The sequence below is a fragment of the Podarcis cretensis genome (genome assembly GCF_951804945.1).
Source record: "Podarcis cretensis genome assembly, chromosome: 5".
NCBI classification, from domain to species: domain Eukaryota; kingdom Metazoa; phylum Chordata; class Lepidosauria; order Squamata; family Lacertidae; genus Podarcis; species Podarcis cretensis.
In genome coordinates, this window is record NC_137174.1 from 8,298,894 (window position 1) to 8,313,510 (window position 14,617).

The window sequence follows — 14,617 nt, forward strand, 5'->3', positions numbered from 1 at the left end:
GTATATGTTGTTGTATTTAAATGAAAAAGAAATGGAAAAAATGGAAGCAACAGCTTTTGATCTCTTCACTTTCACACTGGGGAAGGAGAGGAGAGCAGGAGACTATGAGCCCAAGACTCATTCCCATTGTTACAACCCATAATTTCTCATGTTGCCAAAAGAGCTCCCACTATGGTCCTAGCTTCTTCCATGATGCTATGGCATGAGAAGCTAACCCTCAGGTATATCAGTTCAATTCTGAGAATGCTTGCCTTCTAATAGCAAGCTTAATAACAAGCTTCAGTCATTGTCTTAATGCTCTGCAGTTACTTAAAAAACTAATCACACAGTCATGGTAACTGATGGTTTAGTGCAAACTTGTTCGGAGAAAATGTTTGATGTGACACTTTGTGAGCAATAGCCTCCTCCATATTTTATGGTTACAGAGTTGTATTTTTGACAGCATGGGAAGCAGAGCCATTTCTGATTTGTTAGGGCAGTTAATGAGGCTGCCGGCTGCCAGATATCCTATTCTTTAAGCACTGGATTTAAAAATCAAAGGGAATCTTTGCTTTATCTACCAATCTGGTATGTATTTTCTTAATGCAAAACTTGGGACAACTCAAATAGAATAGCTTCATGTGGCTTCATCCCATTTAGATATCATATTCATGAAAGTGGTTGGTGGCTGTCAATGGAAGTTGTCAGGCTCACACTGTTTCCAGCCCAACCCAGACATAAGAGATATCCGAAAAGGCCAAGTCTGTATGAAATGTGGGCTGGTGCCGCTCCTTAATTGAAAGGTCACCTATGAGCTGCTGAAAGAATCCCAAGAACCCTGTGCTTCACTTTTTAGAAATAGCAATTCTTTTGGACCTTATTGGGAAAATGTAATGACCAAAGTTATTAGCTGATTAGAAACAAATAGGGAAAGCTCAAGCTAATGTTGTAAAAATATTTAGAACAAGCCTTTAATCCTTTAAAGTGTGGGCATAATCCAAGGTCTAGCACGTTAAGAGGTAAGTAAACATGAAGCTGTGCCCTTGGGATTTGTGTGTCAGAGAGCCATGTACGCATCACACTTTCCTGTGCCATCTGATGTAGTCCTGCATCTATCTTTTGAGAATCATAGTTCCCATTGGAATCCAATTCTGATGTCTGGCAATAATCCCAGAAACTGTTCTGTTCTTACTAGAACAGGCAATGGGCCGCATATGGCCCTGGGGCTTTAATGGATGGAAACGAAAAGCTGAAGTTTCAGTTATTTAGGAGTAGAAATACTTGTCTTGAGAGCACCCTGGCTACCTGCAAAATATATAAATCTGGATCAGTCTTGGGAACGTTTCCTTCCTTCCTTCCTTCCTTCCTTCCTTCCTTCCTTCCTTCCTTCCTAAAAAGATGTCCCCCTTCCTTCCTTTTTCGACTTTAACCGTGGCAAAAAATATAACATTGAACCCTATAGTTAAGAGTAGCACAACATTTGAAGGAATTTGCTCTGGATATGTAGAGGGGGAGTAAACTTTCTTGATGCTGGCTCCTGAATTTACAAGCATAGCTTGTGGGAAGCCAGTATTGCACCTCTACTAGATTTCATTCTTTGATCCCTGACAATTTTCTCCCATGCTCAAACCTTTCTCAGTCCTCTAATATGGTGGTTCCCAACCTTATGAGTATGAATACCACCTTTTAAGAAATGTGGACCCCTCACATTCTAATTGTGATTTTAGGCTCTGTTAATTGAGAAAATACATAATGACAAAAAACTTATAATAAAATGTGCCAAAATCAAAGAAAGCCGGAAAAAATAATTTATTTCCCCATCATACTCAGCAACTAACAATCCAAGGATTAATTCCAAAAGGTATTAAATATAAATGTAATCATAAATATAAATCTGTTTGACCCCCAATGTACCCACTGATTAACCCAATTTATTCAAAAGGTATGAAATACCATTTTTATTTATAATTATAAATTTATTCATTTATTTATCCAGTATAGTGGTCAGCAATCCCAAGTAATCAATCATACCAAGCTAAATACTAATTTTCCCCCCAGTGAACTCAATTGAAACAATCCCCAAAAGGATGAAAAGGAGAACTTGCATTTCCACTAATATAATATGTTCCTTTGTGTCAAATCAGAGCTATCAATTGTACACTTCAATGAATCCCTGTCACTGTGAATAAAGCTACACAACACAGTTAATTTGATTCTATTTTATTTATACTTAACATTTTATTCATTCCTGTTTTTTTATAAGCCAGTTGGCATGAGCAGCAAATGCAACTCAGAACAGCAAACAGCCCAAATGAACTAAGCCTTCAAACAAGCCAGCCCCCACCCCAGGATTTAGGCAGCTCCTATCCCTGGAATGTATCCCAATAAAGCAACAAAAGGAATCCCCAATATCGCCAAAACTAATGAACGAGAATATAGTCAGTAGTTAAGAGGCAAACCCCCCCACTTATGGTCCATACCATAACCACTAAAATCAAATTGAAGACTTTCATTCTGCCTCCTACCAGAAAGCCCTGTGTATAGGGCAATGTAAAGGCGCGGGTGGCGCTGTGGGTTAAACCACAGAGCCTAGGGCTTGCCGATCAGAAGGTCGGCGGTTCGAATCCCCGCAACGGGGTGAGCTCCCGTTGCTCGGTCCCTTCTCCTGCCAACCTAGCAGTTCGAAAGCACGTCAAAGTGCAAATAGATAAATAGGTACCACTCCGGCGGGAAGGTAAACGGCGTTTCCGTGCGCTGCTCTGGTTCGCCAGAAGCGGCTTAGTCATTCTGGCCACATGACCTGGAAGCTGTACGCCGGCTCCCTCAGCCAATAAAGCAAGATGAGCGCTGCAACCCCAGAGTCGGCCACGACTGGACATAATGGTCAGGGGTCCCTTTACCTTTACCTAAAGGCCAGAAACCCCCAGTGCAACATGCTTCTTCAGGCAAAGCAGCAAGGAGGGGAAGCAGTGCTAGAAACCACTGCATTCCTGTGCCTTGCCCCCAGGTTCTTCAGGTGCATCTCATACCAAGCACCAACCAAGGAAGGCACAGGCCACACCCACAACAATAACCAGTGCTTTTCAGCAACCGCAAGCCCCCCAGTGATCATGCAGGGCTCCTTGAGATGCTGCTGTGAAGAGGCAGAGGGAATCAGAGGGAATCAGTCAAGTGCTAGCTGGAGGATCATTAATTGTGGACCCCTTGGGATAACTCCGTGGGCCCTCAGGGGTCCATGACCCACAAGTTAGGAACTACTTCTCTAACGTCTCTGTCAAACTAAATCCAGAAAATGGGGGGCAGGGGGCAAGAGAGACCTAATGCACATATACAGACAAACTTGTACAGACTTCCCCATCTTTCTGATCTTTAGCAAATCACCTCTTTCTCCATTGTATCACAAGTGGGTTTTTTTTAAAAAAATAAAATAAAATAATTCTGGTGGTTTAAGAAGCCTTTTGTGATTTGAGCTGGCAGCTGATGATTGGTAAAGTAAGGACAGAGCCCTGTTTTGCGGACTGATAGCTGTTCCTCTGGAACAGGGTCCCGATCATTGCATACCAACCTGGGACCACATCCATTTGATGTTCTGCAAAGCACCCACTATATCTATTTTGTGATTCCAAAGACATGAAAAGTAGTTGTAGTGTGCTTATTTTGGGACATACGCTTCAGAAGCATTGGCAGGTTTTAAGAGCTGATATTTCTATATCCTTGTTGATAAATGAAAACTTTATTATTGACAATCTGGTGTGTTGCACCTCTCTTTTGATCAGAGACTGAGCTACAAATTGGAAAGTCCCCAGTATGAACCTCTCCTCTTGCATACACTTGCTGCTTAGCTTTTAGACAAACCATTATTTCTCATACTCTGCTCATACTCTCACACTATATACTCTGTATACTATGGCATACTTTGATTATTTGGAAGTATTGCAGCAAGTTAATGTATGTGTAGAGCTTTGAAAAGGCCTCTACAAATACTAAGTGGCTCTTAGTGTTAAACTTGCTGGAGATCAAAATTCTGTGTGACATCACCGGGTTCTGTATGTCATTTTCTCACTCGTAGAAGTGCAAAAAACCTCTAGACATAATTGTCATCATCATCTTATTTTGTTCAAAGATTTGTCATGATATAGTTAAAGTACAGCTCATTGTTTTAGTCAAGATGGGCATAACTAACGCTTGTAGTTATAGTTCAGAATTTAAAATTTGTAGAGCATCTGCCTACATTTCTTTCCTCCTCTAGCCAGAACATGTTTTCTACCAAACCACTGCAATGTTGATATGTTGATTTAAGTTTTCATGCTGATAATAAGGAAAACCTGCAATACAGGATCCTAAAAAGCAGGGCTTTGTGGAAATGAAGTTTGAATATTTTTTTTAGTTCAATAGCTATGTGAAATTAATAAGCAAGATAAAAACAGCGTAATTGCATTTTACTCATCACTTACATCGCAAAGTATATAATCTTTACAACAAACAACAAAACTGGGTTCCTTTATATAAATCATATTTTCGAAGTACAAGATAAAATCTCCTGTATAGCTTTTTGAAATGGAGTGGGCATGTTTATATATCTTCTGTAATTATTCAGTATGACTTGCATTTAAACCAGCAAGTAAAAACTGAAACTTAATTGGTATTCGAAAACCAGGATGTATTTAGTTAGAAAACTGCTTATGTTGAAAAGAAAACACTTTTATCATTCTTGAGTGAAATAAGATGTACTTGATATTAGCCACAAAAGCACATACTAATATTTTAGCTAGATTCTGTGGTAAAGAGACAGGAGAGAGGAGACAGAGATGTAAATTGCTTCAGCATTCAGTCTGATTTTTTAAAATCATGTTTAGTAAGTATCTCTTTTATTAATAAATTTTGGCACAAAGAACTCATAGATGGATGTTACAGTTTACATACCATTAGCTCACATTTATTCATTAGCAGCAGTGCTCTGTGGTGTACAGAGTTGAATAAATCATTTTGCGATGTCTTGAAGTTTAATTAGATTTACAGGCTGCATGCTTGTGGCCTTTTGTCTATTGAGAGAAGAAGTAATTACTTGATAAAATGAAGTGCATCACTGTGAACAATTGACCCTTTGGAACAGTCCAGGCTGGTCAGCAACCTAAATCCACATTTCAGTGCCATCATTATAGCTTCAAACTTAAGAGTTTCCAAGGTGCACACGAAAGTATTGTCTTCCTTCAAAACAAGCCGAGTCCCATTTTCTGACTTTATGAAGTATTTGAACTGGATAATGTTGGAAGAGATTGAAAACTCTTCTGGAAAGCCATCCAGCCTGCTTTTGGATACCAAAACAATGCGCGATTTTATTTTTGTTATGAAATCAGGAGCATTGCAAAAAATCCGAAGGCCCTGCGAACGGTCGTGGCTGTCTGTTATCTCCAGAAAGGTAGTCTCTCTGGCTGCAAGCTGTTCCTTTTCCCACCTTATTTTCACTGCATCAGCTAACACTTTAAGCTGGAAAAAATCTGCCTCTCGTGCCAGAAGATGGTTTTCTTTAAATCCCTCTGGTAGAAGCAATTCTCCATTCCGTAGGAAGTTCAGAACGTGCCTAAAGAGCAGTCCATCCCTGTCTATAAAATAATGGCCATCTGCATCAGACGGACAGAGAACCTTTCCATTGACAACTCTTTCCAAAAAAGAGTCTGGATACTTGGTTAGTGTTTGCTTTTGCGTAACGTACAGATATCCACCAACGTTGAGAGTAATTGGAGACATTTTACAATTCTTGCCTTGATCGGTGCCTTCCGAGTCGTTGCATTTTTTGTTGCTCTCCATTTCACGCCCGTTTCGTGCTCCGTTCCTTAAGACGGCTTTCTTGCTTTGTCCTCCTTTTGCTTTGTATGGAGATTTTGTCAAAAAGGCACCGTTATTCAGCTCTAGAACAATGATAGAATGGGAGTGCTGGAAGCATTGCATGAGCTTGTCGGCAACAGCCTTGCAGTAGGTGGCGTAGAAGCTATGTGTATGCAGTGTGATACTGGGAGTATGACTGGAAAATGCAATTTGCATTTAACCGTATAAGGGCAAGAGGATGGCAGGGGAGAAAGGCGTCTTAGTTATTTTTCCTCTTGAAGACTCTGAAGTTTAAATGATTAAGAAGTGTCTTTTGTTTATGCAGAAAGAAATTAGCTGTTTGCCTGCATCTTGGTATTAAGTTGAAATATAGTATATTGAAAATTATGAAGTGGTGGAGGAATCCTAGCTATTTGTGGTAAAATACTTTTCAAAAAGGGTTACCAAACAGTAACCTCAAAAACCTTTAATATTTATGTTTTTCAACCATTTTTAAAGCTTTTCGTCGTCCTGTTGCATTTTGCTCGTGCACCTTGCTCTGAAATGCAACAGTTGATAATATTGTCATAAAATTAAATGTAGTGTTAAAAAAAACAGTGTTTTATATAAAATGGATTTCTAGGGCGAACCTGCTTTTTAACCATATAAAGCAGTCTGGGATTCCCCCCCCCCTCAATAGAAAATAATTTTATTGGCAAAAATATTGCTAGTAGATATGACTTAATTGGTTTGAATTTACATGGCTATATTTGACAGATCAGTTCAGTTTCTGGTTAAAATGAAACTGCTGTTGCAATGTGAAAGAAAGCTGGTAGGTTTGCCACAAATCTTTGTATATACCACACAATATTACAGCTTAGCAACACTTCAGCGATGAGAAAATGACCACAACATGGCATTGGAAAAGCAGCCCTGTTTCTTCTTGTAGCAGCCATGGCTTTCAGGCTCAGATCTTAAACAACCGATTCTCCCTTTGCAAATATTTGCAACAAGGTATATGACAAGGAAAGCTGTGCAAGTATGGATGTCTACTTCCTTCGTGTAAGAAAGGTTGGGTCTGCAGATTTGTATTCCACAGCAAGAGGAGGGGGGGCGATTAACTCTTTCAACATCATCTACTTGCTATTTGCTATTTGCTGTGGCATAGCTACAGCATTAAGGAAGATTTCTATAGCCAAAAATCAAGTAGTATATTAACTTTAATTCTTTTTAATGTTTAGGCTGCCCCATCCATGCCAAAATGTATTTACGTTTGAGATTCCTACAGTGCAAGGGGTTGGACTGGATGACCCTCTGGGTCCCTTCCAGTTCTGCAGTTCTATGACTCATATAATTCAGGTGTTATCCACACGGTTTCCGCTAGTGCCAAACCCACTGTCATACAACAAGCAATGCTAATCTTTTTACAGGTTTTAGAGGTGCATTTACTCTCGCCATGTACATGCCAAAAAAGCTTTTCCTCCTGCGTACACGCGAGGGCAATGCTTGCACAACAGGATTAGGAGTTGCAAGGATGGACAGAGAGCTAGCCAGGATGTTTTAAGAATACTGCCACCTGGGCTGTGCATTTTCTTCTCATAGCCTAGTTTCTGAATCTAGGTATTATCGCCACATTTTCAGACAGTTCTCCATAGCCATGAGGCTTAGTCATAGGCTTGTTATTTATTATGTTTGCATGAGTCTAAAATAGGAACAGATAGGAACCAACAGCTTAATAGACTGTACTTCACAGATTACATCTAAGTGTGCAAATGGTTTGTCCATATTTTATATTTATACAGTGGTGCCTCGCAAGACGAAAAGAATCCGTTCCGCGAGTCTCTTCGTCTAGCGGTTTTTTCGTCTTGCGAAGTAAGCCCATTGACGGCTTAGCGGATTAGCGCTATTAGCAGCTTTTAGCGGCTTAGCGGATAAGCGGCTTAGCGGCTTAGAAAAAGGGGGGGGGAGGAAAAAAACCCCGCAGGAACTCGCAAGACATTTTCGTCTTGCGAAGCAAGCCCATAGGAAATTCGTTTTGCGAAGCACCTCCAAAACGGAAAACCCTTTCGTCTAGCGGGTTTTCCGTCTTGCGAGGCATTCGTCTTGCGGGGCACCACTGTACTTCCAAGATTACATCTTAAGTGTGCAAATGGTTTGTCCATATTTTATATTCATATAAGTATACCTAGTGGATGGAGCTGATACAGTGTTGGGGTTACCTGTACATTGCGTTATTCTTTCCCGAGGATGAAATTGCTACTAAATCCCCCTGTGCCGACTGAACAAAATTGTATGCTGGTGTTGTGAATCTACAAAAGCATAATTATAACCTGGTTGTAGGGTATCCTTGGCAATACCCATATACTAGAGGAACACACCTGTGTATGGGGGAAAGGATGCAGTCTTTTGAAGATGTTTGACAACAATTTCCTCATATACAGCGGTACCTCGGGTTACAAACGCTTCAGGCTACAGACTCTGCTAACCCAGAAATAGTATCTCGGGTTAAGAACTTTGCTTCAGGATGAGAACAGAAATTGCATGGCAGCAGCAGGAGGCCCCATTAGCTAAAGTGGTCTTATGGTTAAGAACAGTTTCAGGTTAAGAACGGATCTCCAGAACGAATTAAGTTCTTAACCCGAGGTACCACTGTACTGGAATAGGTCAAGAGCATGTGCTGTCAATAGCCTGATGGTTTGTTTTGTTAGAATTGTTGATTGGACTGATCCTACTACAGAAGTAAAAACGTTTTGAAAAAATCTTGGGCATATCAACTGCTTTATCACACTCAAAGCATAAATAAAAATACAACTTATTAAAATGGCTACCGTTCATACTCATATGACTTTTGCTGGTAATCTGGGTTTCCTTCTATTTCAGAAAAACTGTCTCTGGAAGGAATAGTAGTCCAGCGTGCAGAGTGCAGACCTGCAGCCAATGAAAATTACATGAAGTTGAAAAGGTGAGCCTTTCTTTCTGTTTTTTTATTAAATCTGTTGTATGGTAGCTTGGTATAACTTAAATATGCATTGTCTTTCACATGGCTGCAGTGATGCCTATACATGGATGGTTGTTAAATTGAGTGTATCATAATTTTCAGTCGATCCCTTGAAGAAAGGTGATATTTGAAACACATTGGGTGATATTTGAAACACATTCATCCATTTCACCATACAGAATTAATCTGTAGTGTGCAATCTGTAGTGCACAATCTTATTTCATTGCAGGGGGTTGGACTGGATAACCCTTATGATCCCTTCCAACTCTATAATTCTATGATTTGTTATATTCTATTTTCATCATTTCCATTAGTTGAGGTGTGGCTCCTTCACTTGAGTATTATAACTCTATTTATAGCAACAATCAAAGCTTTATAGGGTGCCAGTTTTGCAATAGTTCAGCCTAAGATATGAATCCCATTTTGACAGAAGGGGCACAGAGCAGGGTTGCCCCTTGTCCAATTGCTCTTTGCCCTTTCTCTGAACCCCCTGGTGACAGTAATACATAATAATTGAAATCTGGGTTGTTTTCTGGGGGGCAGATGAAAGAAGAGCCTCTGAGCAGATGGTATAACCATCATTGTCAAAAGAACTTTGTAAATATGAAAGTGTGGCAGGCCTTAGAACTAATCTGGATAATCTTTAATAATGTATTTCAGTGTACCCAAAATGATCAACTCTGCCTAAAATAATTGGTAAATATTCCACCAAGTTAAAAGGTTTACTAAAACCTAGGAATCTGGATACCCCGAAATATGAATAAATTTTATGCTTTAAATTATGTTCCCTTAGTGAAAAAAATAAAAAGACATGGGCAGACAGAGTAAATTACAATTATAGGTGTTAGGAAGAACGGTAATGGCACAAATGGTGATACTTCCAAAAATATATATTATTATTTTGAGTTCTCCCCATCCATCTTCAAACAAGTATTTTGAAAAAACGGCCAAAAAAATGGTATCTGTTTTTGGATTTCAGAAAAAGAAACCCAGGTTGGCCATGATTCTAGAAAACTGGGGCAGGGGGCAGATGGGAAATTCCTCCATTTTCATCGTATTATGATTCTTTTCATTTGGGGCAGCTTAGTTTTATTTTGAGAAAGATTGCTTAAAAATGGATTATGTTGCAGCATGAGATGTTACCACATATGGATTTAGAGGTATTAGGTAAAGGTAAAGGTACCCCTGACCGTTAGGTCCAGTTGCGGATGACTCTGGGGTTGCGGTGCTCATCTTGCTTTACTGGCTGAGGGAGCTGGCGTTCGTCTGCAGACAGCTTCCGGGTCATGTGGCCAGCATGACTAAGCCACTTCTGGCGAAACCAGAGCAACGCACGGAAACGCCATTTACCGGTACCTTCCCGCTGGAGGTATTTATCTACTTGCACTTTTGGTGTGCTTTCGAACTGCTAGGTGGGCAGGAGCTGGGACTGAATAACAGGAACTCACCCCCTCGCAGGGATTTGAACTGCTGACCTTCTGATCGGCAAGCCCTAGGCTCTGTGGTTGAGATACAAAAAAAATCACAAGCCATATACTTTCAATTGGATCAGGGTATGGAAAGACATTGCAGGGACATTTGCTCCAGTATGTTCCCATCTGTTTCCACTGAGATATTATCCTCAGGTTGTTGATTCTCCTTCATAGAAAACCATTTTTTCTTGGGAAAAGAAAAATTGTGTTTAATTTACAAGATTTCTACATTAATTGTAATCCTATATTCATGGAACAATTTGCCTTGAAGGTTCATCAATTTAAACCTTGCATCAATGTTTGCAAATATATGCTACTAGGCCTCTAACCAATTTCAAATGAAATCTCCTAAATAAAGGACATCAAGGCAGAGGCTATTTAATACCAGCTATTTAAGGTGACCTTTTGGACAGTACAACAGGTTTGTCATTCTTATTATAGGAAACAAACCGCTTCTTCTTCTTGGCTTAGCATACAAAGACCAGACACCCTGGGTTTGCACTTGCTCGTGTGTTAGGTCCAGTATATAGATCATATTAATGTGTCCGGAAGATCTCAATTATTTAGCAGCAGTTCACTTATAGGCCATGCTGACACTACTCTCAGATCCTCTCATGTTCTTTAACACTTGGGTCTTTCCCAGTCCCAGAGTTACTCATCTGCTATTTACTTTGTCATTCCAAAATTGAATAAACATGGATCATCTTTCATCAAATATGTTTTGATAAGTGTTACCTATTGCTTCCCTAATCACGTTTGCTTTATCAGCAAGACAATTGCCCAAGTTTTCTTCAGCCATTGTGTCATTGCTTGAGGATTTTTTACTCTTCCAAAATTTAGCAATACCGAGATTTGCTGTATTCATGTACTTCTGACTAGCTTTGGGGAAGAGAGAGAAAGTGTGGCAGACAAGGAGGCTTTCCAGTTCGGGAAATGTGCAGGTTTCACTCAAGGGCACATATTCCAAAATGCTTAAATCCTTAAATATCAGACTACAGCAGATAGGAGGGGGCTAATCATGGAAGGTACATTCACACATTCGCTCTCCCACACTTATACAGCTTCCTCTTTGGGAAACCAGCCATTTTCTAAGATTGTGTTTGAGAATCTCTCACAAAGAAATGAATTTGAAATCAAATCATCTTCTTGTGCTATTAAATAATGGCACAGATGTGTTTTGAAAAACTTGAATCAAAACATCCAGTTCAGATTGCTGCGCCTTTTCCATTGAAGTATCTAATCATGGGGAAGAGAGTAATGTTTTATTACACTTGGCTTTGTGTTAAATTTATTCATCTATAAGTGGAACACCAAACTAATCTTATTTTTTCTCATGGAATATCTATTCTTAAATGTATTTCTTACTAATATTCACCTGCTATATGCTATAGAGATTCTGGAAGCTGCCTGCATCCATGTTGCTGAGCAGACAAAATAATAACAAAAAGTTGCCTTTGATGAAATGTCTTCATGGTGTCTGTCCACATATTTCGTCAAGGGGTAACTGGAGATAAATTTGTATATGTGTTTTAATAATGTGACAGAGAACACAAACTGCCTGGGGCTCAGAAAGAAACCAGTTAGGCTTGGTTGATCTCTCTGTCTCCCTCCCTAAAGATGTGCTTTGAATCCCTAGAATCTTCTGTCTGGAGAATAGAGGAGGGTCTAAATGGGGGTGTGATGGCAGCCTGCTTGACATACCCAGATTGCCAAGGAGGATGAAATGGGGGGTGGGGGAGAGACCTTTCCCCCTTCCATTGCAGCATGTTTTAATGGTTTCTGTTTGACTGTTGCCACTAAACACAACTGCTGCAGGACTAGTGCTACTGCACTTGTTTTTCATTTAAATCAGACTGATTGTGGGTGTTGTGCTTGTCTTGCTCAGATTCTGGAATCCTTTAAACATTTTCCACAAGCTCCTTACCTTGTTGTGGGAGCGTGGGGCTGTGTTTCTAGCTGTTTTTTAAAAAAACGTAATACACTAGTAAAACCTGCAAAGCGTGAGGAGCAGTTACTGTGCATTTTAGGATTGTGGAGACAGGAGACTACCTGCATGGCTGCTTCGCGTGCTCATGGGTGTGTGGCGTATGGCGATTTGTGAGTGGGCTTAATGTATGCTTAATACCTGAACGTACAGTGTTATAGTTAAGCAGTGAAGGTGCCGGTGTTTTCTGGGAGCCTGCGGTGGTGACATGATCAGAAACAAGCTAGCTGACATGCTTCATTGCTGCATCTGTTAATTATAACCTCCCTTAGAGGCCAAGTATTGACAGCTTTCACACAGAGCTACCAAAGTAACAGCATATTGCTACCAGTTACATCTCAGCACCTTGTTGCCCTTGGTGCTGCGTCTTGCCTTTCCCAGTTCCCACTGGTGTGCTTGCTTCCCTGGTAACCATTTGTTTGTTTCACTTGGTGAGGTTTTAGAAAAGCTGGATACCTACAACATCTAAAGGACCCCTGGCTGTCTGACGGCGTTGTGTACAGTGGTACCTCATGTTACAGATGCTTCAGGTTACAGACTCCACTAACCCAGAAATAGTACCTCGGATTAAGAACTTTGCTTCAGGATGAGATCAGAAATCATTCGGTGGCTGCGCGGCAGCAGCGGGAGGCCCCATTAGCTAAAGTGATGCTTCAGGCTAAGAACAGTTTCAGGTTAAGAACGGACCTCCAGAATGAATTAAGTTCTCAACCCGAAGTAGCACTGTATATGGAAGCATATGCAATTACCGGTAAATAGCATGCTTCGGTAGCTAGTGCTTGAGTTAAAAGACCAAACCCTGTCTGTAGACTTGCAGCTTAAGAGTAAGAGATCCTGGGCCCATGGCATAGGGCAGGGGTGACATTTACAGGGCCCTCCAGATGTGGGGCTGCAATTCCCATCAAGCCCCGCCAGTGCAGTAATCATGGTATTTGCTTAATTATAAGGCCTAACAAAGGGAAGAGGGTGGCACTGTGGGTTAAACTACAGAGCCTAGGACTTGCTGATCAGAAGGTCGGCGGTTTTAATCCCCACGACGGGGTGAGCTCCTGTTGCTCGGTCCCTGCTCCTGCCAACCTAGCAGTTCAAAAGCCCGTCAAAGTGCAAGTAGATAAATAGGTACCGCTCTGGCGGGAAGGTAAACGGCGTTTCTGTGTGCTGCTCTGGTTCGCCAGAAGTGGCATAGTCCTGCTGGCCACATGACCCGGAAGCTGTACGCCGGCTCCCTCGGCCAATAAAGCGAGATGAGCGCCGCAACCCCAGAGTCGGCCATGACTGGACCTAATGGTCAGGGGTCCCTTTACCTTTACCTTTTAAGGCATAACAAACATAGACATTCAGAGTTGAACACCAATGTGGTTCCCAATTCCTTGGCTGCCAACATAAATAAGGAAGCAGGCAATGTAACACCATCTTCCTTGCCTAATAGCAAAATGTACCCAAATTCACTTAGTGTAACAAAATTCATCCTGAGGCTAAACAAAGATTGAGAAATTGCATGAGGATCTTTATAGAGAGGACGTTGGTGAACAATACAGTGAACTATGTCCTTTATAGCTGCCTTGCAGAAGACCCAGAAATGCTGTTCCAAAGGTAATTTCTTGTAGCATCTATCCAGAAAGGCACAAGGCATAACACTGAGTTTTAATTCTGTAAAAGCAATTCTCTGTGAAGCTAAGGTAACTGCCTCCAAACAGTTAGCTTTCTGATTAACTGTCTTAATATGTGGATGCAGCTAGAAAATTTCAAAAGAATGGATAAATGGCATATCAAAGAAGCTTTCTCATCCACAAGAAACCATAACTGCAATTTAGACTGTGACTGGATCTTAGTCAGCTCACTATCAAGTTCTCTAGCAAGTGTAGTTTTCAATTATGGTGCTGGTTCTGGAGGAGACTCTTGAGAGTCCCATGGACTGCAAGAAGATCAAACGTATCCATTCTTAAGGAAATCAGCCCTGAATGCTCACTGGAAGGACAGATCCTGAAGCTGAGGCTCCAATACTTTGGCCACCTCATGAGAAGAGAAGACTGCCTGGAAAACACCCTGATGTCACAAGGAGAAGGGGACGACAGAGGACGAGATGGTTGGACAGTGTTCTCGAAGCTACCAGCATGAGTTTGACCAAGCTGCGGGGGGCAGTGGAGGACAGGAGTGCCTGGCGTTCTCTGGTCCATGGGGTCACGAAGAGTCGGACACGACTAAACGACTAAAGAACAACAACAACAAATGAGATTACATGGCAAAATCAAGCTCACACCTCTCATTGAGTTTGTATGCATACTTAAGGCCAGTGCTTTTTTTTCCTAGAAGAAAAAGGTGCCATGGGCATTTCCGGCAAGAGGGGAGGTGGAGGCGGCTGTGGTGATGGAGGGGAAG

General features: G+C 41.0%; 2 protein-coding genes across 2 annotated transcripts in view; one reads left to right on the forward strand and one right to left on the reverse strand.

Annotated features, from left to right (window-relative positions):
- The window catches only part of GTF2F2 (general transcription factor IIF subunit 2), a 61,960-nt gene that overhangs the window by 22,221 nt on the left and 25,122 nt on the right, over positions 1-14,617 (forward strand). The window contains exon 6 of the mRNA XM_079975535.1: positions 8,665-8,746. Within this exon, the coding sequence (XP_079831661.1) occupies positions 8,665-8,746 (82 nt within the window). The remainder of the gene's footprint in view (positions 1-8,664; positions 8,747-14,617) is intronic.
- Positions 3,409-6,201, reverse strand: KCTD4 (potassium channel tetramerization domain containing 4). Its single transcript, XM_079975419.1, has one exon. It carries the CDS (start codon positions 6,019-6,021, stop codon positions 5,041-5,043), a length of 981 nt encoding a protein of 326 aa, XP_079831545.1. The 5' UTR covers positions 6,022-6,201; the 3' UTR covers positions 3,409-5,040.